Here is a 20,786-nt window from a genome sequence, read left to right on the forward strand (position 1 = left end):
ACTAGACACTCATTGGTTTCAGTACAGTTTCTATTCTCACAAGGCCCGACTGGCTGCCGTGCAGAGAATGGACAAAGCTCCTGATTTCCAACAGAAATTGCTGATCCAGAGGAGTGGATGGGGCTAAAGGTAGGGAGTAGGGGAGGGGAGGAGAAGCACATTCAAGGTGGAAGGGGGCAAAGGAGAGAGGATGAAGAGCTAGGTTTAGGGGTTTGGGGAAATACGGGGAGGTGAGGAAGGGGGCCGCAGGAGAGGATGAGCAGGAGAGTGAGCCCCGCATTGAGAGGAAAGAAAGAAAGGAGTCAGGAATGGAGAAATAGGCAAAGCAGAAGGATACAGAAATTACAAAAACTTTGAAATTATAAAAACCAATTCACCCAAAGTATTCTGCAGTGTTTTTGTGAGACAGCGAGACTGAAATAGGAAGAGGCCCTTTATTTTCTTAGGAAGAGAGCACAGACTGGAGGTGGGAGAGGAATGGTGGAGACTTTTCCAAAGAGAGAGCCTGTGGCCTCTCCAACTGCTCGCCCTCTGCACTGGATGAACTGTTCACACCACAGCCTCCGATCTTCTCCATCCAGAGTGGGGTGGAGGTCTGTGACAGAAGCCTGGTGTCCCTGGTGAATGAGGGCCAGAGGGCTGGACTGCTGAGTTCAGTGCAGGGTGGGTAGGCCGCGGGTAGGGGTTAGAGAAGGGGGGTCCGTCTGGGGTGAGGGGCCGGGCTGGGGAATGGGTGGCCTCCAGAGGGAGCAACCTCAAGGCCTTGTTGAGGAGACTTGGCTCCCAAAGGCTTCAGGAATGCAGAATCAGGAAACCTGGGGCTTCCTAGCTTCCTGCTCCCGCCTCCAGGGGGGACACACACAGTGCCTTAAAGGAGAGACAGAAACATCCAGAAACCCAGATCAGTCCTTCCAACCTGTAATCCTAGTCCCTCTGCTCCTGTCCAATTTGAAGATTCTATAGATACCCACCCCTCCCCTCCAAGTAAAAACGGCCCTAACTCTTGACACCTGAGCAAAGAGTTCCCCCTACCTCCCCCATGGGAAAAAAAGGCCTTGTCCAGAGGTTAGTGCACAGGATTCGGCCACTGCTGCACCTGTGCCCCCGACCCCTCCCGCTCTCCCCCAACCCCCCGAGAGGCCAGAGAGGGTCAGGGCCAGCCTTTGGAACAGAGTGCCGGGGGTGTGTGTGCTTCTCCAGCTTCCAGCTGTTGCTGAGTAAGAGACTTTGTACAAATTAACCCGCCCCCAGCTTCAGTTTCCTGAGAGGTGGGTACAGATGAGGGTCCTGTTTATGGTGCATGGAAAGGATGTAGTACTGGCTGGGGTTTACAGGCACTCCATGAAGGGTAGCAAGGTCTGTGAGAAATGCTCTGTTTTTTGTCAGATTCATTCACTTCTTCATTGCACAAATGTTTATTGAATACCTATTATTAACAAGCCCTGGGGATATGTCAGAGCCCCCCTTCCGAGCTGTCATTTTAGTGTTAGATAGTGTACTAGAGTTACCTAGTACATAAGAAGGAATTTGGTGCTAGAAAGAAAGGCCAACCAGGTGGATAAGGAATGTGTGTGTAGGGGGTGGGGCGCTTGCCATTTAAATGGGCTTGACACTTGGGAAGATGTTGTTTCCGGTAGTTAGAGTTGTTGTGGGGGGGCGGTGGGAGAGGGGTCTTGAAAAGTGCGGCCTCCTACAGCTCCTTCCTGCTGTGGGGGGTCTCCAGGGCAGGTGGGAATGGGGTGAGGGGGCGGAGGAGGCACGGTTTTGTGGCTGATTCGTTTCTGATACCCTGTGAATGTCCACAACATCGCCAGTCCTTTTGTAATACTCTCCCCAGGTTTATAGGAAGGTGTGACAGAGACGGAATCAAGCTTTCTTGGCGGAAACGTCAGTAAATGATAATTGAATTACAATGAAACAATAGTAGTAACTTTCTAACCCCAGTCAGCAGGTCCACTCATCTTAGTTAATACGCCAACACTAATAACAAACACGAGTACCGGGGACCGCGCCCCTCGGGCACAGCGGGACGCGCAGCCTCCCCTGGCGGCGGCCCCCAGGAGCGCACCGAGCGCCACGCCGCTTGCAGCCCGTACCTCGCGGGGACTCCTGCGAGCCGCCGGGCCGGCGCGTGGGGCGGAGCTGCTGGGGGCGGGACCTGCGCGGGCCCCTCCCCCGCGGGGGACCGGCGCGGGCTGGCAGCGCGCGCTGGGAGTTGCTTAAGGAGGCGCGCGGAGGCGGGCGCCCAACATACGGCGGTAGCGCGCGGAGGTACGGTCCACGTGTCTCCCTAGAGTCCGGTCCTGAGTTTCCCCAGCAACTTTTCCCCGCGCGATCCAGGGCGCCCCCTCGCCCGCCCGCCCCCGGCCCGCGGGAGCGGGACCTCACACGGTTCCCCGAGCCCAGTGGGTCAACTTGGCGAGCGACTTTGTCCCGCGAGCGCGTAGGGGGACCGGGCACTGCGCATGCGGAGCTCCAAATTCAAACAGCTGTTTCCAAAGGCTGGAGGGCAAGTGGACGCGGAGCCGCTGGGGTTAGGGGAAACCTTCTCCAAGAGGCGGCCGCACCGGAGCCATGGTGGACCGGGGCCCTCTGCTCACCTCGGCCATCATCTTCTACCTGGCCATCGGGGCGGCGATCTTCGAGGTGCTAGAGGAGCCGCACTGGAAAGATGCCAAGAAAAACTACTATACACAGAAACTGCATCTGCTCAAGGAGTTCCCGTGCCTGGGCCAGGAGGGCTTGGACAAGATCCTGCAGGTGAGCCGCGATCTGTACCCCTACATGCACGCGAAGGTGGCTGGAGCTGGGCAGCTCTGCACAGCTTTGGATGACCTGAGTACCTGTGGGTGGTCCTAGGGGTGATAGGAAAGAATGTCTCACTGTGGGTCTGGCTGCGGGACATAGCACGCGTGGACAGAGCCACCCACGCGCGGAGACTCTTTGGAACCCAGTTTGTCCATAGAGAAGAGCTTAGGGTTGACGCCCTGGGTGAACCAAGCTTTGCAGTGACTCGGTGTGAGTGTGTAGGTACCTCTCTCCCTTGGAGGAAGGCGGCCGGGCAGGTGAAGGTGTGTATTTTAACTTGGAGACGCTCCCGGAGTTCCGGAGTCGAGCAGGGTGCCTCGGACTCGAGTCTCCACCTCCTAGCTCCTAGCTGTGGGGCCAGTTCGGCGCCCGCCGGGCTTCTCTTCGGGAACGTGAAACCGGCGGGAGCTGCGGGAGGGTCCCCGCCGGGTTCGGGAAGGAGGTAGGGGCTCTGTCGGGCCTGAGCCCCCAGGATCGGGGCTGACGGCTGGAATGCCGGGGATGTGCTCAGGCTAACGGAAGGACTTATTTCTCCGAGATATCCTTCAAGAACTTGGAGTTAAAGTTTGTAAAAAGGTTGATGAACAGAAGAACAAAACCTGGGGAGTCCCCTTCAGGGGGAAGGAGGCGTTGGGCAGAATGGAAGGTGGTGGGTGGTAGTTTCTTCTCTTTGTTGGCACTGGGAGCCTCTTAACCTTCTGGCGTATTCTCTGTGGATGGCATCGCTCGCACTCGCATAAACCGTGGGGCCGGCCGTGGTTGCTGGGACCTTGGGCCAGTCAGAGACCCGGGCCTTCTACCCCAGTTTCTTTAAGGCTCTTGGCCCCAACCATCCACCCTCCTTGCCCTGTACGAATGGCCTCCCTCCAGTGGAACTACCAGGACCTCAGTTGGTGGTGGTGGTGAAGGCTCTGAATTATGGGATGGGCCAGGGGTGGATTGCCCAAGATGTCACGTTTCTCTTGGGGTGGGTGAAAGATGCCAGAAAGGTTTGATGTGGAAGAACATTTAATCTACACCAGTGCCTCCGACACTATGGCTGTCTAGTTGTCTTATCATTTTTCTGTCCTCAGTTTCCCTATATGTGAAAAGGGAATGAGCCCCCAGTCACCCATCTTTCCTGCTCAGGGCTATTGGATGGTTGAACTCACTGGAGAGCATGAAGATGTCTTGGCTGTGTACCTCCTTTTTTGTCCCCCAAACAATAGACTGTCGCACAGATAAACATATAGGTGCCTACTGGCAGCCCGGCAAATAAGGTCCTGTCCTCTCTTGGGCCAGTGGAAGGGGAGGTTTAGGCCAGCAGGCTGAGTGTTGGCTTTTAGGGGGGAGCATCTCCTGTCCTGGAGCCGTTCCCAGGGTGGGGGCCAGTGGAAGGTGAGGTTGGTGGAGAGGGGAGCTCCAGAAGGTAACTGAGTGGTTTAGGTCCTGACAACTGGGATTCCTTTGGATGGGTGTGGGGGGGAGGGGGACCTTTTATAATTTCCCCCGAGGAAACAATTCCTCTGGAGATGAGTTGTTGTTTAGTTTTTCTGGGGCTTTGTTTAGAGGGGAAGAGGGCAGGCGGGGATGATGGAGAATTGAGCTGCCCTCGAAGTGTTTCCCTCTCACTGCCCCTCCGCCACCGAAGGGGAAGGAAGGAAAGAATTCAAGGCTGAATGTGGGAAAATAAACTTCAAAACACAAGGAGAAGGGAAAAGGGGGGCTCGGGGTGAGGCAGCCGGGGGCAGCTGGTGATAGTAGCTTTGGAGGTTAGACAGCTTTCTGAAGGGGTCGGAGCAAACAAAATGCTTCTTAATTTTGAGGTGCTGTTAAAACTCACCAATGCTTAACCCCCAAAGGCTGGCAGGGAACTTTTAGGAAAAGGATTTGGGCATCAGGCCAGTCTGATTTGGAGATTATTATGGCCAGCTCAGCCCCCCACCGCCACCCAAAGAACTCTCAGACCATTTCCAATTGGGCAAGTCCCCTCCCTTCAGAGGAAAAACCCAAGAAATGAAAGGAACCAGTATAAGCATTTTGCTCACGTCACTTTTAGTCTACAGAAATGTGCCTGGCTCTGCTTTCTGATCTGTGACTTAGGGCACTGCCTCAGGCCTCAGGAAATTGGTTTAAGGAAAAAATGAAAGCTCAAAATCTTCTTTTCCATCTGGTTGCCTGGGTATTTTCCACCTGAGCTTCTGTGTTTGATCAGGTTTTGAATCACCTTTGTAATCTGAAAAGAGTCCCTCACTAGGAATTCCTGGGGTGGGGGCTGGCTCATGGGAAGGGTTGTTGGAAGGGAGAGGGGTGCAGTCTGGGTTGGGGTTTTTCTTACACTGGAAATTGTGTGTGTGCTTTCAAATGCGTGCGAAAGGGAGTTCATGGACCTTTCTTTAGATCTTTGGAAATAGTCCCCGAGTCGTCAGGTGCTTCCTCCCTGTTCAAGCTGTGGTTGAACTGAGATGGAGGCTAACTTTCAAGTGCTCAGCACCCCACCAGCCTCAGACCACATGGTTGCCCTCCTTCCTGCCTTCACAGTCATCTTGAACCCTTGCACTCAAGTCTGCTCCTCCCGGTGTTGGGTTACCTGCTCCCCCAGCCTTTCCTACATTGCAGAGGCTCCTCCATGGAGTGTTAGCGCTGACAGACTGCCCTGTGTTGAGCGTCGTGGGTGGTGTCTGCATTTTATGAGAGGGCACAGGCTGCTTTTGCCATCTGACTTGGCCATTTACCCATCAAACCATTTAACTATTTCTTTTTCCTCATCTGCAAAATTAGGGTCTGGTGAGGGTCAAGTAAAGTAGAAGCATTAGGCAAGATGTGTACATTGATCTCCCCCGCTGCTCCCATTTATTAAGCAAGCATTGACCACGGCAACGTGCCAAGTGCTTTACCTACATTAGTCCAGGTACTCCTGACATCAACCTTGCATATTCAGATAAAGAAACTGAAGCTCAGGGAAGTTAAGATGGCCTTGGTGACACAGCAGGAGGGCACAGCTTGGGGTGGGACTCCTTGACACTCTTGCCCTTCCTCTAGGGCCTATGAGGTAGTTGAATGGTTGGTCTGTGAGTGAGTTTGGTAAATTGGTTCAGCTGGAAAGTCTATTTTCTGTTTCCCCTGGACGAGGCATTGGCATGCAGGCTTCTCCCACGTACTGCCTGGCTGAGCCAGCACCTCCCCCCCTTTACTGAAGTAAGCGTAAGTCCGCCCCCCCCCTTCCTTTGGAAGCACCAGAAAGCAGAGCGTTGGGGCAAAGGGAGGAATTAACCCTTCTCAACCTTCACCCCAGGTGTGAAGTGAGCATAAACAGGAAGGGTTTGAGAGCTCATCCTGTGCCAGAGCTTTAAATAAACACTATTACATACATTCTAATTTTAATTTAAGCTTGACCACCCTTTTTATAGATGAGAGCAGTGGAGCTTGAAAAGATTAGATATAACTTGCCCAGGATCTTACAGTGCAGTCGGGTTTCAAATCAAAGCGTGTCCATTCAAGAGTACACAGGAATTAGTCAGCGAGTATTTGTTAAGCACGTGCTGTTTATCAGGCACGGAACAAGGTGCTGGGAATACAAAGATGATTTAAGACACAGCCAGGCTCAGACTGCTAGCGAGAAGGATAAATAAACCCCCTGTGACAGGATGGTTCATGAAGTCCCCACAGAGGTGTTGAAGAGGGATTCTTAATGAGAACCCCCAGGGCCAGCCTGGGGAGTCAGGGAGGTCTCCCAGGAGGAGATGACCTCAAGCCAGAGTGGAGTCTTGGAAAGGAAGGCTTAGCAGGGAAAAGAAGGGGAAAGAGAGGGTGGTGTTTTGTGCCATGGCTTTTGAGATTCCCATATCTCCTGCAGGTACAGTAGGGGTCACCCCAGACCCTGCCCTCCACTGAAGTGCCCCATCCATAACTCTGTGTAGACTGTTCACATAGCTGACCAATTTCCAGATGCATCTTGCATCCCAGTGGCCTCTTTGCTGCCTGAGCTCCAAACTGCATTATCCTGTTTGGAGTTTCTCCCAGCATGCTGGACCCCTCTGCTTTTATTTTCTGGGCCATTTTGCTCTATACATGTTCCAGTCTATAGTCGTAAGGCTAATTCCAATTTGGAGGTTCTGACAATCTGTGATTAACACCAATCATCCTGCTAAAATTAAAAAAATATAACCATGGATTATATCTAACCAAAATGCTTAGAATAGGGCACATTAATTGAATTTTTTTGAGAATTGAGGTCTAACATGAAAACCTCTTTTGTTTCAAGGCTCGTTGGAAATTGTAAAGCACACTCGTTCACTTAACCGCCTTTGTAAGTAAAGGGAACACAATAGATCTTTTGATTATCCAGGATCGTGGAGGCCTGTAGGTCATTAGTTCAAACTTGAACTCTCACAGTCTAGAACTGCAGAAGGGGAAAGTGAAGTGGGGTTTTTGAGAGGAAATAGAAGAAAGGTCCTTTCCTAATGACTCGTTTTCTTATTTATGTTCTACTCAAAGTCAAAGTCAGCCAAATTAAAAATTGTCAAATAGATAAATACGCCTTAGTTACTGCTTTGGTTAGAGTTTTAACAGTTAAAGTGAGTTTTTATTGACTTGTTCTGAGCATTTTACTAGAACCCTTAGGATGATTAAAGATAACATGGTAATAGAGACTTAAGGAGGGCAGAAATTAGCAAGTGTTGAAAGGTTCCAGGGGAAAGGGGGGGATGGGGGGAGTCCTATAGGAGGGGGGTGCAAGGGAGGTGATGACTGCTGCTTCTAAGGATTTTCCTGAGGTTTTGTCCTCTTTATAGTCTGGCATTTAAAAGAAACACAATCCTCCAGTTTTGGATGCTGTGCTTGGCTGATTGACCTTGGTCCAAGTGCTTTCATCTTGAACTTGGCTGTTTGTTTCAGATTGGGCCCAGCCTCTGAACTCTATGTGTGGTGGTTGTGGTGTGTGTGTTTTGGTAGGGGGGAGAGTGTGTGTGTACAAGGCTTTGGGGAGCAGAGGAGTCATTTTCCTGAAACAGAGACCCCCAAGAGAGTCTTTTACAAACTGGCATGCTAGATCTGAGTGGTGCAGCAAGAACCAATTGGCTGGCACGGGGGATACGGAGAGGCCAGGTGAGACTGTGGGAGAGCACCTGAAGTAGGTGTGCCTCCTTCCTATGTTCCTTTGGTGAATGGAGAAGCTAGAGGCGACTCTCCTTAGAGATTGCACTGGGAGTCTCCCAGGACTCTTGGGGTAAGGCTGGAGGCCTCACCAACTGTGCATCCACCCCAAGGATGGGTTGACTTGGAGAGAGGACATCTTACCCTCAGTTGCCACTTGCCCTTCCAATGGCAGGCCCATTGCTTTTGCTGCAGGAGTCACCATCCAGGCACTATCCTCTGGCTCATGGGTGGCCTCTGAAGGCATGCTGTAATACTGCCCCCACAGGAGCTTAGAACAGTGCGTGGTGCATAATAAGTTGCCGTTAAGTATTAACTGCCACCACCATGCTGTCTCTGCTATTCGATGGGGCTGTTGCCACACAAGTATGGCTCACAAGAGTCAGGAGGACCTTCTTCCTAGAGCAGAAATATCAACTGAATTTTTCTTTATGGTAGTAAAAAACACATAGCAAAGTTTACAGTCTTGACCGTTTTTGAGAGTACAGTTCAGTCGGGTTAAGTACATTCACATTGTTGTGAATCAGATCTCCAGGACTTTTTCATCTTGCCAAACAAAGTTATGCATGTTAAACAGCTCCCTTTTCCCCCCGGCCCCTGGCTCCTGGTAACCACCATTCTACTCTCTGTTTTTGTGAATTGGACTACTTCACATAACCTTATAAGTGGAATCATACAGTATCTGTGTTTTTGTGTAAAATGGTGCAGCCACTATAGAACACAGGATAGAGGCTCTTTAGAAAATTATAAATAGAACTACCATATGATCCCGCAGTCTCACTTCTGGGTATGTATCAGCCAAATTTGTAAAGAGCTAGACAAAGGAAGGTGGCTCTTTCTTGCCCACAGCCCTCTGGGAGGTGTGAAACCGCATGAAGGCCTGGGCCGCCACCACAGGGCAGAGGGGGTGGGCCAAATGACCGAAGACCTCTGGATTTAGTCAAGGAATTTGAACTTACCAAATTTTTGCGATTTTCAAGTGAGGCAGTGATCAGCATTTCACCAAGTTTTTTTTTGCTTCACAGCCATTTGCAACTTAAAAGGAGTGGAATATTTTGCTCTAAATTAACGGCATTTCTGTGGGCTGACCCTGTCACCCCATGGGTGTTCTGATAAGGAGGCCTGCTCCCTTTCTCCTGAGGTGATTGACTGTGGGTTTTTCCACCAAAGCCCACAGTCCTCCAGGAAGAGCCCACCCACCTACCCTCACACCCCAGCTCTGAGTTAGGGTACCTCTCTATTACCATGAGCCCCTTGGGAGCTCTAGGTCTGGGTCCCCGTCCCTGTCAGCCCCCCAGCGCGCACCCCACATTTGATGACCTTCCCAGGGTATGCCTTAATTGCCCCTTTATGTAAAAGCGGGGGTGGTGTGCCCTGGCTCTGTACAGCTGTCTGGGGCCTCTGGGCTTTTGGTGAGAAGTTTTCCTGGTCCCCAACCTCAGAGACCTGGGCAGAGTAAAGGGTGGGATCACAGAGGGGGGGCCTCCCTGCTGACTGTCCTTCCTGTGTGAACTGAAGCCTCAGAAACCAGATGGGGCCTTAGCTCTTAGGAGCTCAGTCTGGCTGGGGAGAGAAGCAGGGCTGTGCTGGTGAAATGAGGGGAAATACGGCCCTGGTGCTGAGTGACAGGGTGCAGATGGTAGAGGCTGCAGAGATGCAAGAGGGTCAGGAGGCCTCGGAGGATTCAGTTCCTATTTCCTGAGGTCTGTAGATCCCCTTGGCCTGCGGGGGATCTGGCTCTGAACAAAACCTAGCCCCTGCCCTCAGGGAGCCCTGAATCTAGAGAAAGAAAGGCAAGGTGCTGTTACCTGATTGACATTGGTAAGTGTCCCTGGAGGTTCCAAGTGTCTACCATGGAGAGATTAATTTCTGTCTCGAACTTAAGGGAATTTGAGGCAGGCTGGAAGGATGTGTGGTGTGAGTAGCAGCCATTGAGGTGCTGAATGCCTACTATGTGCCAGGCATTGGGCTGGTTCTTAACCTGTGTCTCATTGAACCGGTCCTCTGGGTTAGGTGTGATTGCTTTGTCCGTTGTACAGGAAACTGGAGGCCCTGGGATTTGCCCAGGTCTACATGGCTAGCTGAGGCTGAGATCTGCCCACCTTGCTCACTTCAGAGCCCTGGGGCCTGTGCATGAGTGGAGGTAGAGCCAGGAGGGGGGAGGGGGGAAGCGGGGAAAGGGGCGATGCCCACTAACAGTTCTGAGCACTTGCTTGGCTGCAGGCTGTGTGGACCATTATGTGCATCATCTCTTGAATCCTCATAGCAACCCTATGCAGGGGGTACCCTTACTGCACTACCGCCTGCTAGTAGCGACAGAATGGACCACAGAGGTACAGTCACTTGTCTGAGGCTGTACAGCTAGGCAGGGGGATTTGAGTCCAGAGCCTGCACCCTGAGCCATTCTGCTGTATGTGAGGTGAAAAGGTGGAAAAAAGAAAGAAAGGAGCAAAGGCCTAGAGGGGGGAAAGTGCAGGGCACATGGGGCAGCTTCCAGGACACCTACTTAGCTGTGTGACCTTGCCAGTCATTCTCATCTACGAAAGAGGGTAATCGGGCAGTATCTCTCTCAGGCCAACAGGGTCCACGTAAACACACCTGACAATGCCTGGCGCACGCAACTGTTGCTGCTGTTCTTGTAGCCCATCTCTCAGTGGGGGCCCTGTTCCTGACACCTGCGATGGGTCCCACCGTGTATTGAGTCCCTAAATCTGGAGATAGGGACATGGATGATAAAGCCCAACATGTCCCTCCAAGTGGAATCACCCGCCACTTTCCATTTCCTGCACATTTACCCATAACCCGCCTCTCAAAAGAGTTAACGGTTAACGCCTGGAAATAAGGAAGCTTTGCTTCTTCCTCCCTTCTAGCAGGGCCTCCTCCCTGCGCTGGGGTAAAGGGACAGGGCTTTCTCTGTTCAGTCCTGGCTTGTCCCAAGCCTTGGTTAAACCTTTTCCATTCTGGAGGATTCCTGAGTCCAGATGGCCTCATGGGTGTCCTTCCTGGATGGTGGTCACACAGGATATGGGGTCAGAGTCGTGCTGTCCTTGGGGGCAGATGCCACCCACCTCCCTCTCAGAGGGCCCTTAGCAGCCAGGTCCCTTTGATTGGCTTTGAAATGTACATTCTATTTTTCCTCTCTTCTATCTAAATATTTGGGTTTCCTGCGGGAATATTTAGGCAGGACTGTGTTGTCACCGCCCATGGTGCACTGTGATCTGGCTGCAGCTGCTTAGCTGGGCCCTCCCATGAGGGAAAGCCTTGCGCCTGACGCTAGGAGAGAAGCCAGCCAGGAGGGCGCTTGGTGGCAGGGACTGGCCTGGGACTGGCCCTGTGGGCTGCCAGGGGCCTTGACAGCCTCACCGGGAGGGACTACACAGTTGAGCCCCTCCCTTTGTGTGGACCGGTGTTTGGGGCTGGGGCTGAGAGACCCTCGTTGAACCACTGTGTAGGGAATAGCTGATGCTAAACTGGGTTCTGATTCTCCCTACTAGTTTGCATGTGTGACCCTGGCCACATTTCACCTCCCTGGAGTTCACTTCGAGTACATTCATCCATCCATTCAAGAAGGCTTGGAGTTCTATTAAATTTGGCCCAGCTAGACTGTAGGGTCCTAGGTGGGCAACAGCCATGTCTCCCCACCCTTGGCCCTAGCCCACAAGATGTGCTCTAAACATGTGAGATTTAGTCTACCACTGACTTGCTCAGAATGTGCCTGTCGGGCCCTGAGTGCCCAGCAGCGTGCCTGCCTCCGAGGGGGATGCAGAGAGCTGGAGGAGATGTGCCATCATCAAAATGGACCTCCACTTCTCCCTTTAAGCCTCACGATGTAGGACCATGTGGCCTCATGGTTAAGGACAGGCTGTGAGGTTATACCACCTTTGCAAGCCATACAACCCTGAGTACATTGCTTCACGGGAAAGCAGGAGTAATGACATTCATCTTGTTGGGAGTACAGATAACAGGAAAAAAAAAAATGCATACAAAGCTGACTCATGGCAGTTCCAGCTCTGAGTTAACCTTTGAAACCAGCTTACTGCTATCTTCTCCCTTTTGAGGGACTTTACAGAATAAATAGCTCTCCCTCTCTGGGTCTGTTTATCTCCAGGACTCCCCTTCCCCGCTCCCCCGCTTCTGTTCTTGTTTCATACCTAAACTTTCTCCTGGGGTTACTAAGGTCAATGAGCACGCTTAGCAGATCTGTCCTCCTTGCTGGGCTGGTGCTGGAGGGGAGGTTTCTGCTTTCAAGGAACTGAGGCAGAGCAAACATCAGCCCTCCATTCAGCAGATATTTACTATGCACATACTATGTGCTTAGACCTGTTTGAGACCTGCAGCAAAGAGAATGAGCCCCTCCCAGGCCTGTGGGAAATGCGTTCAGACCATGTACCATGGAAACAAGAGGATGAGTAAATGTGCTGCTGAAACAACGCGCTCCTGGCTCCTTCCTAGTGGAAACTGGTGTTTGATCTTCATGACCCTCTGGGGAGGAGCAGGAGGAAGGCTGGGTGTTTGCAGGGGAGGAGGGCATGTGCCCAGCTGGTTCATCCTCTGGCATGCCCGGAGCCTGCACTGAGCTTCTTCTACTCCAGAGCGCACCTCACAGGGCACCCCCTCCACAGCTGACCAAGGCTGTGGGCCCCAGGGGATGGAGCAGGAGGGTTGTGCAGGGTCACCTGTAGTGCCTGGGTGATGGCCAAGACGTTTGCAGAGACACAGTCTTTGGACGCTTCCCAGATCCGCCCCCACCTTGGCCTCACCTCTGCAGACCATTCATCAGAGGGGCCTTCCTGTGACCTCTGTGAGGTCTGGCAGAGAAATGCCATTCCATTCACTAGATGGGAAAATGAGGCCTGCTGAGGAGCTGGGGACACACTGCCTCTAGAACCAAGTCAGGTGACACTGGCACTGCTGCCCAGGTTCAGAGCCTTTCTGCACGGAGCCATCTGTCACCCACTCCAGTCCCCTTTTAAATGACATTTGAATCCAAACCTTGATGGAGTTCTGGAATGCAGAGGACTTACTCTACTTAAGCTGAACTGGCTACCACATGCCCTGCCTGCCCCAGCACAGCTCCCTCCGTTATCTTAAGCACCAGCCTCCCACCCCACCCCAACTAGTGAGTTTTTCTGGGATAAGAGGCAAAAGTTGGAATTGTGGTGAACTAGTCTCAGAAAGGAGGATGTTTTCCAGGGCCGTCCAGAGCCTGGAGCAGAACTGACCTGATGCCTCCCAGGGTGTTGCCCCATCATGGGACCCTGCTCCCCCCGGGTTTACACCCAAGGAGCTGTCACTGGCTGGTTTCTCTGGAGCACCCCCTTGGAGGCTGGCAGGGGTGGCTGATGGGGGAAGAGGGTCAGGCTCTGGGCGCCTCTCCTGGTAGTGAATCAAACTGTGAGGTTGGAGGGAGCTTAGTGCTTATCTAACTGGCCTCTGCCTCCCTGGAGCCAAGGCCCCACCTTGGGAGCTTATAGAACTTTTCCAAGGTCACTGTGCTCACCAGGGGCTGGGGAAGTGCAATGAAGGAGTCATTAGAGCCAAGTGGGGCAATTAGGGAAGACTCCTTGGAAGCAGAGCCCCAGGAGGTAGGTAGACAGGGGATTGCAACACCTGCTCATGGCTCCCCTGGTCCCTGCCACAGCAGTTCCAGGATTCTGATCGGTTCAGATGGGGACCCCCAAGTCAGAAAACCCTCCGTGGCCTCTCCCTCACACTGAGAACCAGCATTCTTGCAGAGGCTCAGGTGATTTGGACTCTGCTACCCAAGTTACGGCTTTTTCTGGACCCCTCCCCTTAATCCCAGTCAGCCTTGTAGGAGGGAGGCCACCTCAGGAGGGCGGATCTACGCTGACAGTGAGTTTCATCCTTTACCAAGAACTCAGGTCTATGTCCACCGATAACATAAATTACTTTACGGGGTGGCGGCATAGGAAGGCCTGACAGTGGTCATGCAACAGCAGTAATGGTAGCTGGCACCCAGGCTGTGAGCCAGGCGAGGGCTGTCACTGCATCCCGTCCACTCCCCAGTGATGCAAGACAGGTGCTATGGACGACCTTATTTTGTAGACAAGGCACCTGAGCAGAGGGGTTAAATAACTCAACTTAGTCGAGGTCACACAGCTAATTAGTGGCCCAAACCCAGGCCTTCTGAGTTGAGAGCCAGAGCTCTGTAGAGTGGCCTCTCGTTGAGACCCCACAGTGTCCTAAATTAGTGCCGGGCCTACTGATCTTGCTAGGCCAGCAGCCACTCGTTGGGGCTGGACTTTTTCGCTTGGGCCCCATTGGCTCCCAACACCCCAGAGGCGCCCTGTGCATGCTTGCTGGCCTCTGCTGAGCACAGCCTTGAGGGTTCCGACACTGCTGTTTCCTGATCACGTTAGCCATATATAGGTTTGTTGGCCATTTTCAGTGTGAAAAGTTTCAAAGCAGGAAAACCTGAGTTATGTCAGTGGGAGCCACAGTTCAGGGTTGGGGCTGTCAGGTCTCTTCCTGTCCCCAGCCCCTTTCCCCTGTCATCCTTACAGACCTCACAGGCTCCTCACCCCTCCGTGCAGGATTTGTGGGTCCAGACCCGGAGACTGAGCCCTCAAGGAGAATCAAGGAGCTGGGAGGGGCGGGGGCAATCGCCTATTAGCTGGGTTTCCAGGTCTGCGTATTGCCTGCTACACCCACACTTGTGACACTTGTGACCCCTGCTTTGGGCATCCTTGGGGTCAGCTCCTAGCAGGACTCCGGTTTGTGCCTTGGGAAGGAGTAGCTTTAGTCTTGCTTTCTCCTGGGGTGGAAGTGCCTGCTGCCCAGGTACCTCCCGCGTGGCCGAGGACAAAGATGAGGGAGTCTGCAGCAAGCAGAGGAGCCCAGGGCAGGCCCTTTGTGGACTTGAAAGTTAACTTTGGCTTGGGTGCCCCTCGTGTCTGGTGCAAGGTTCTTGTTCCTCCCATGCCCCGGGTTTAGGATGGCACCTGCGCTCAGACCCTATGCAGGAGAAAGAACAGCAGTCCATACCTTCCCTGTCACTCTTGTTCAGATAAAACTCTCACCCTCCCGGGGGTTGTGGAGTGCATCCTGCCAGTGTTGGCTTTGGAAGGGCGCCCTTCCCTTCGCAGCATCCCGGCCCTTCGGAGCAGCGGGTGGACTGGCTGCCTCTGGCTGAGGGATAGTGCTGAGTGGCCTAAGTGCAGCAAGCTGCTGCAGTAGTTTCTTGTCAGCACCCCCCGGGGGCCAGGAAAAGGGAAGGTGTCCTGACTATCAGCTTTTCAACACCCCGCCTCTCCCTTCTCCCGGCCTCTAGCCTCAGCCTGGAGATCTACTTAGGAGTGGCCCAGTGAGTTGGGGATTAGAAGACAGAGCAGGGCTCAGGCCTGGCTTGGGCCAGCTTGCTGTGTGATTAGGCCAGGCTATTGCCCCTCCCTGAGCCAAGGACTTGCTCCCTGAGGCACCAGTCTCACACCCAGTGCTGGTGTAAGAGTTGTGGGAATTATGGGAAGTGTCAGAGAGATCATCCCTGTCTTTGCAGTTGGGGTGGGGCCATATAGTGTATATTAAGGATTATTAAGTGGGGTGCACATGTTGTGGGGGCCTCATGCCCCAAGGTAGAAAAGTTGCTGTCGACTGGGGCTGTCAGGGAGGGGTCCCCTGAGCCTGGGGGTGGCCCTCCCTTGGGCACATTGCACCGGGGGTTCTGCCTCACCTGCCCTTCCTCCCCCTGCCAAGGCCCTCAGCCTGTGCCCCACTGGATCCCAACCCAAGCACTGCATGAGGGTAACTGGCAGTGAACATGCTGGACCGTGAAGCTGCCTTTCTTTCTTCTCTTGCCGGCCCCCAAAGCCCAGGGGAGGACCTTCACAGCCCTCCTTTGCCCTTCAGATGGGCCCACCTCCAATCTGGAGAGTGCCCGTCCCTAGCCCTCCCAGAGGGGGCCCTGCCAGGGCAAGATCCTGCCCCCACCCCTTTGATCCTCCCTGTGCAGTGCCCTCTTTGCTGGGGACATTCTGTTCTCTGTTGGGACAGGTTGATAGGTTTCCTGGCGAAGTGTGTCATCTCCTTGGTGTGCATGCGTCTAGACCCAGGGTGGGCTCCAGGGACCAGGGCAACTTCGGAGCCATAGGTGGCACTTTTGGGTCCTATTCCAGAAGGTTCTGTCTCTGCCAAGCCTGCTGGGGGGTCAAGAGTTCACCCTCTCTTTTTGGAATGCCCCAGGGCTGAGAGCTGCATGTGGGCCAGTCCCACATCTCTCTACCTGCTCTGTATTGGGATCATTGCGTACAGGTCTTAAATATTTCTCCTTCCTGCAGCTGAGCTCCCATCTGGGACACACTCCTGCACGCCTGTGCTGTACACACCATTGAATCCTTGCTAAATGATTGCCTTGTGGGCTGTGGAGTGGGCGACCCTCAGACTGCGACAGGGGCAGCTGATGCCTGAGCTGCCCAGGCCCCGGGCACGGGGTGCTTTCCCCGTGCTTCCATTTGGTGTTTTTCAAAGTGGATCTGAGCTATGAGCTGGACTTCAAGTTAGACAAAAACAAGCCTGGGGCCGAGGGTTGGCAGGGGGACTCAGTGTGTGGCTCTGTTAGTGTTGAGTCATAGAAACTCGATGTAAAAACAGAAGGCAGGCAGTGCTGAGCAGGAGGCGGGATTATTGATGCCTTTTTCTTCCTGTGCCTGCTCAATTTTATGAAATGCTCTTGTAGTGTTTTTAAAACCAGGAAATCAGATTTTTTAAAGGGTAAGATAGGTGCATATATCCTTTGCCATTTCTACACTGGCTATTTTTAATGTATGAGGTACGCAAAGAGCAAACATCGTTTTAACAGAATATACCCTGAAAACTGGTATCGCTTCTGTAATGGCTACACAGTGTATTGTTGTTATCTTTAAATTGAGCTGCCAGAGTGGTGATTTCCTGGGCAGCAGTACTGTTGAACACTTTGAGAGGAAGGTCTTAAAGGCCTTTGGTCTGCAGACCAAGAAACTTGAAATGGGCCACATGAGTTGACAGTCACCAGGAAGAGATTGTGATTCCCGGGAGAGGCCCTGGCAGAGCCAGGGGAGCCCCAGCAGCTGTGCCCAGGGGTGTGGTCGGCGCCCCCTACAGGGGAGGCAGAGGTCCTCCACAGGCCCATGGACAAGTATTGCCTGGGCCTCTGTGTCCATCCAGCTCTGCCAAGTTCTATGGGGGCCCCAGAAGACCTGGCCCTGCCTTTAACAAAACCTGCATGCACAGGCAAGATTGGGCACAGCCCAGGACCACACACAGAATTCAGAGTCAGGAGCATGCTTCGGACTGAAGCCCAAAGCTTGGGTAAACCTGAAGGCCCAGGGGAAGGCGGACCCCGCCTGGGAGAATTTGGGTAGGATGTGCTGTTGTGTTTGATTTGCATTGTATGGTGATCATCATATGTTGCTAAATCATTTTATTTAACATGATATTACTAGTTATTGTGGCTGTTTCATTTTAAATTAAAATCTGGTTCTATGGTCACACCAGCCACATTTCAAGGGCTCAGTAGTCACCTGGGACTGCTCAGAGATAGAACATTCCATCAGCACAGAGAGGTCTATTGGACAGTGTTGGAGTGTTGATAGGAATCTGTGGAGGTTTCTAATGGCACACTGGCTTCTCTCCATGCCTAGTCAAATTCCATTCCTGTTCTGGGGTGGGAGAGGGGAGAGTTGGCCTAACAACCTTGGAGTGGGGAGGGTGCTGTGCCAGGAACCCATAGGAGGGGGTTCTCTGTGCCACCCACCCGATAGTTTGCAAGCTCTCCTGCCAGCACACGCACCTCTCTGGTTTATGGCAAGTGCGAGTTTTATGGAGGCCTGCTGGCTGCCCTGCCCTCCATCCCAGCAGACACAAATGAGTACATATGTGGTGGGAGGGTGATTCCTGGCCCCATACCCAGCATCACTGGTCAGCTTGGCTCTGTTGGAGGTGGGACCAGGCTGAAGGAAGTGAGTCATTTTTCATGGATCCCCTGTGGTTGCACTGGGTCTCAGTTCCTTCTACTGGCCCACCCCCTCGGCCTGCCAGTCCACAGTGAAGCATCAACTCTTGCCCCATCCTTGGGAGGAAAGCCTGTTCCTGAAGGTTCAGGCGTACTGGTGGGTGAATGTGCTGGCCACGTGGGCACAGCTACCCTTTGGGATGATGACTGTGAATGTATCTTCTACAGATCTAGAAAGAATGGAGGAAGGGGCTGACTGATGACATGTGCAGGTGTTTTTCAGGTTACTACTAGGGTACATGGTGGGAGGTCCCCTGGGCCAGGGAAGGTGGAAAGCCCGAGGGTAGGGATAGGGAGGAGGGGTGGACAGTTTTCTGGGGGTAGATGAGAGAGAATCTAATCTGACTGGGAGATTGCTCTGTGTCTTTTGAGCCTCAGTTTCCCCATCTGCATTTGGGCTTCTGTCCTGCTTCATGTCCAGTTGCTTGGACTTGAAAGGGCATGCGGATGAGCCCCAGGGACTCTCCTGGTCTCACTGCTTGGTTTATGTGCTGCTTCGCTTCTCCTGTCTTCCACTGCCATGTAAGTCTTCACGCCTGCCTCCTGTTTCTGCTAGACTACGAGGTCCTCCTGGCCAGGGCCTCGTTTCGCCTACAGCCTCAGGACACATGGCCCGTGCTCAGCAAATACACGGTGAGCATTTCATAATGTATGTAATTGTTGAATCACTATGTTCACTATGAAACCTGTATAATATTGTATGTCAACTATTCTTCCATTAAAGAAATACATATGGCCAACAGACCCATGAAAAGATGCTCAACATTGTTAATCACCAGGGGAATGCACATCAAAACCACAATAAGATATGACCTCCCACCAGTCAGAATGGCCACTATTCAAAAGATAAGAAGAAGCAAGTGTTGGTGAGGATGTGGAAAAAAGAGAGCCTCATGCACTGTTTGGGAATATAAAGTGGTGCAACCACTAGGGAATGTAGTATGGAGCCTCCTCAAAAAACTAAAAGTAGAAATATTGTTAAGTCTCAGTAATTCTACTTCTGGGAATTTACCCAAAGAAAACAAAATCACTGATTTAGAAAGATAATACATCCTTCTGTATTTACTGCAGCATTATTTACAGTAGCTATGATACAGAAACTGCCTACATGTCCCATTAATACATGAATGGATAAAGAAGATGTGGTGCATATATACACTGAGGAATATTACTCAGCCATTAAAAATAATGAAATCTTGCTGTTTGTGACAACATGAATGTACTTAGAAGATATTATGCTAAGTGAAATGAGCCAGACAAAGACAGATGCTATATGATTTCACTTATATGCGGAATGTAATAAAACAAATGAACAAACAAAACAGAAATCGACTCATAAACAGACATATCTCATACACAGATAACAGGCTGGTTGTTACCATAGGGGAGGGGAGAGAGGAGATGGTGACATAGGTGGAGGGGAAAAAGAGGCACAAACATCCAATTATGAATTAGTCATGGAGATGAAAGTACAGCATACACATTGATAATAGACTCAATAATACTGTAATCTCTTTGTATGTTGACAGACCACAATTACACTTACCGTGTGTAAGCATTTAGTATGTAATCGTCAGATCACTCTTGTACACCTGATACCGCATATCAACTGTATCTCCGTTTAAAGAGACCACAATGAGATACCACTTCACAACACACACATTTAATTTAGTAACTTAGTGAACCAATTGACTTGACTTTCAGTTGCATAGTTCGAGGAAAGGTTGTCTGTGACTCTGGTGCTGGCATTCCTTGGGTTAGAGTGCGGTGGGTGGGTTGTTCTATATCCATGTTGGGGGCTGATACCTGGCCAGATGTGGCATTTGGAGCAGGCAGGCATAGCATTATTTACAGTAGCCAAGATACAGAAACCTTTGCCCCTCCAAACGGGAATGGCCCTGGGCCCTTAGGTGGGAGTAAGGGTGAAGGGAACCCTTGACCTATTTTACCCTCTTGTCCCCCCACTCTTCCTGGGAGGTGACACATGGGGGAGAGGGCAGGCTGTGTCCTGGAAGTTCCCTACTAGGTCACTGGTTAGCCCTCGGCTGCCTGGTCAGACAGCCACCCATATCCGACTTGATAAATGGACCTCCCTGGACAAGCCTGAGACATGGCCCCCAGGTCATACGTTAGGAGCATCTCTAGCTTTGCCTGTGACCTGCTTCATGCCTTTCACATTCATACCGATTGAGCCTTTGGACCCACAACACTGAGACCTGGTGGGCAGGCAGCATTATTCCCATTTTACAAATGAAGAAATGGAGGCTGTAACTTGTAGGGCTGAGAAATAGCTGATGCCATGCAGGCCTGCACTCAAATGTTCCTTCACTCTACAGAGAAGACTGAAGGCTGTCAGCACCTGGGTGGGTGTTAAGGGATGAAGCAAGTTTGGAAAATGCTCTTGCTTAAAATCACAGCCCTTGGGAAGGAGAGAGAATGTGCGTGTCAAAGGCATGGTTCTGGTTTTTCCTGTCTCCTGTGTTTCGCAATGGGGCTGTGTCAGAGACAAGATTCTCCTGTGTGCCATCAGGAGAGTTTCCATTTCCTGTCGCCTGGCTGTCCTGGTCTTGGGCCCCAGGTTGGGACCCGGGAGGTTTTCTGACTCCCACACCACCCCTCGCTTCTGCCCAGCCTCTGTGCTAGGAGGACCTGTCTGTACTTTTCCATACCTTCAGCACAAAACAGCTCTGTTTCTTTCCCCTGCTCATGTCTGGGCCCCAGGTGGCCGGGGATGGAGGTGGGCGGGGGACCGTCCCTGCAGGGTGGGAAGGGCAGAGGCAGCTGGGCCTGGTCTGCTCTCTGCTTTCGTGACTTACTGGGCCGCAATGGCAGGGGCGGG

At 52.2% G+C, this 20,786-nt stretch overlaps 1 protein-coding gene across 1 annotated transcript in view; it reads left to right on the forward strand.

The window, feature by feature from the left end:
* Positions 1-2,217: 2,217 nt before the first annotated feature.
* Positions 2,218-20,786, forward strand: part of KCNK5 (potassium two pore domain channel subfamily K member 5) — a 37,746-nt gene continuing 19,177 nt past the window's right edge. The window contains exon 1 of the mRNA XM_036907148.2: positions 2,218-2,760. Coding sequence (XP_036763043.1) covers positions 2,575-2,760 — 186 coding nt within the window. The 5' untranslated portion in view covers positions 2,218-2,574. The remainder of the gene's footprint in view (positions 2,761-20,786) is intronic.

This window comes from Manis pentadactyla, chromosome 16 (assembly GCF_030020395.1).
Source record: "Manis pentadactyla isolate mManPen7 chromosome 16, mManPen7.hap1, whole genome shotgun sequence".
NCBI lineage: Eukaryota > Metazoa > Chordata > Mammalia > Pholidota > Manidae > Manis > Manis pentadactyla.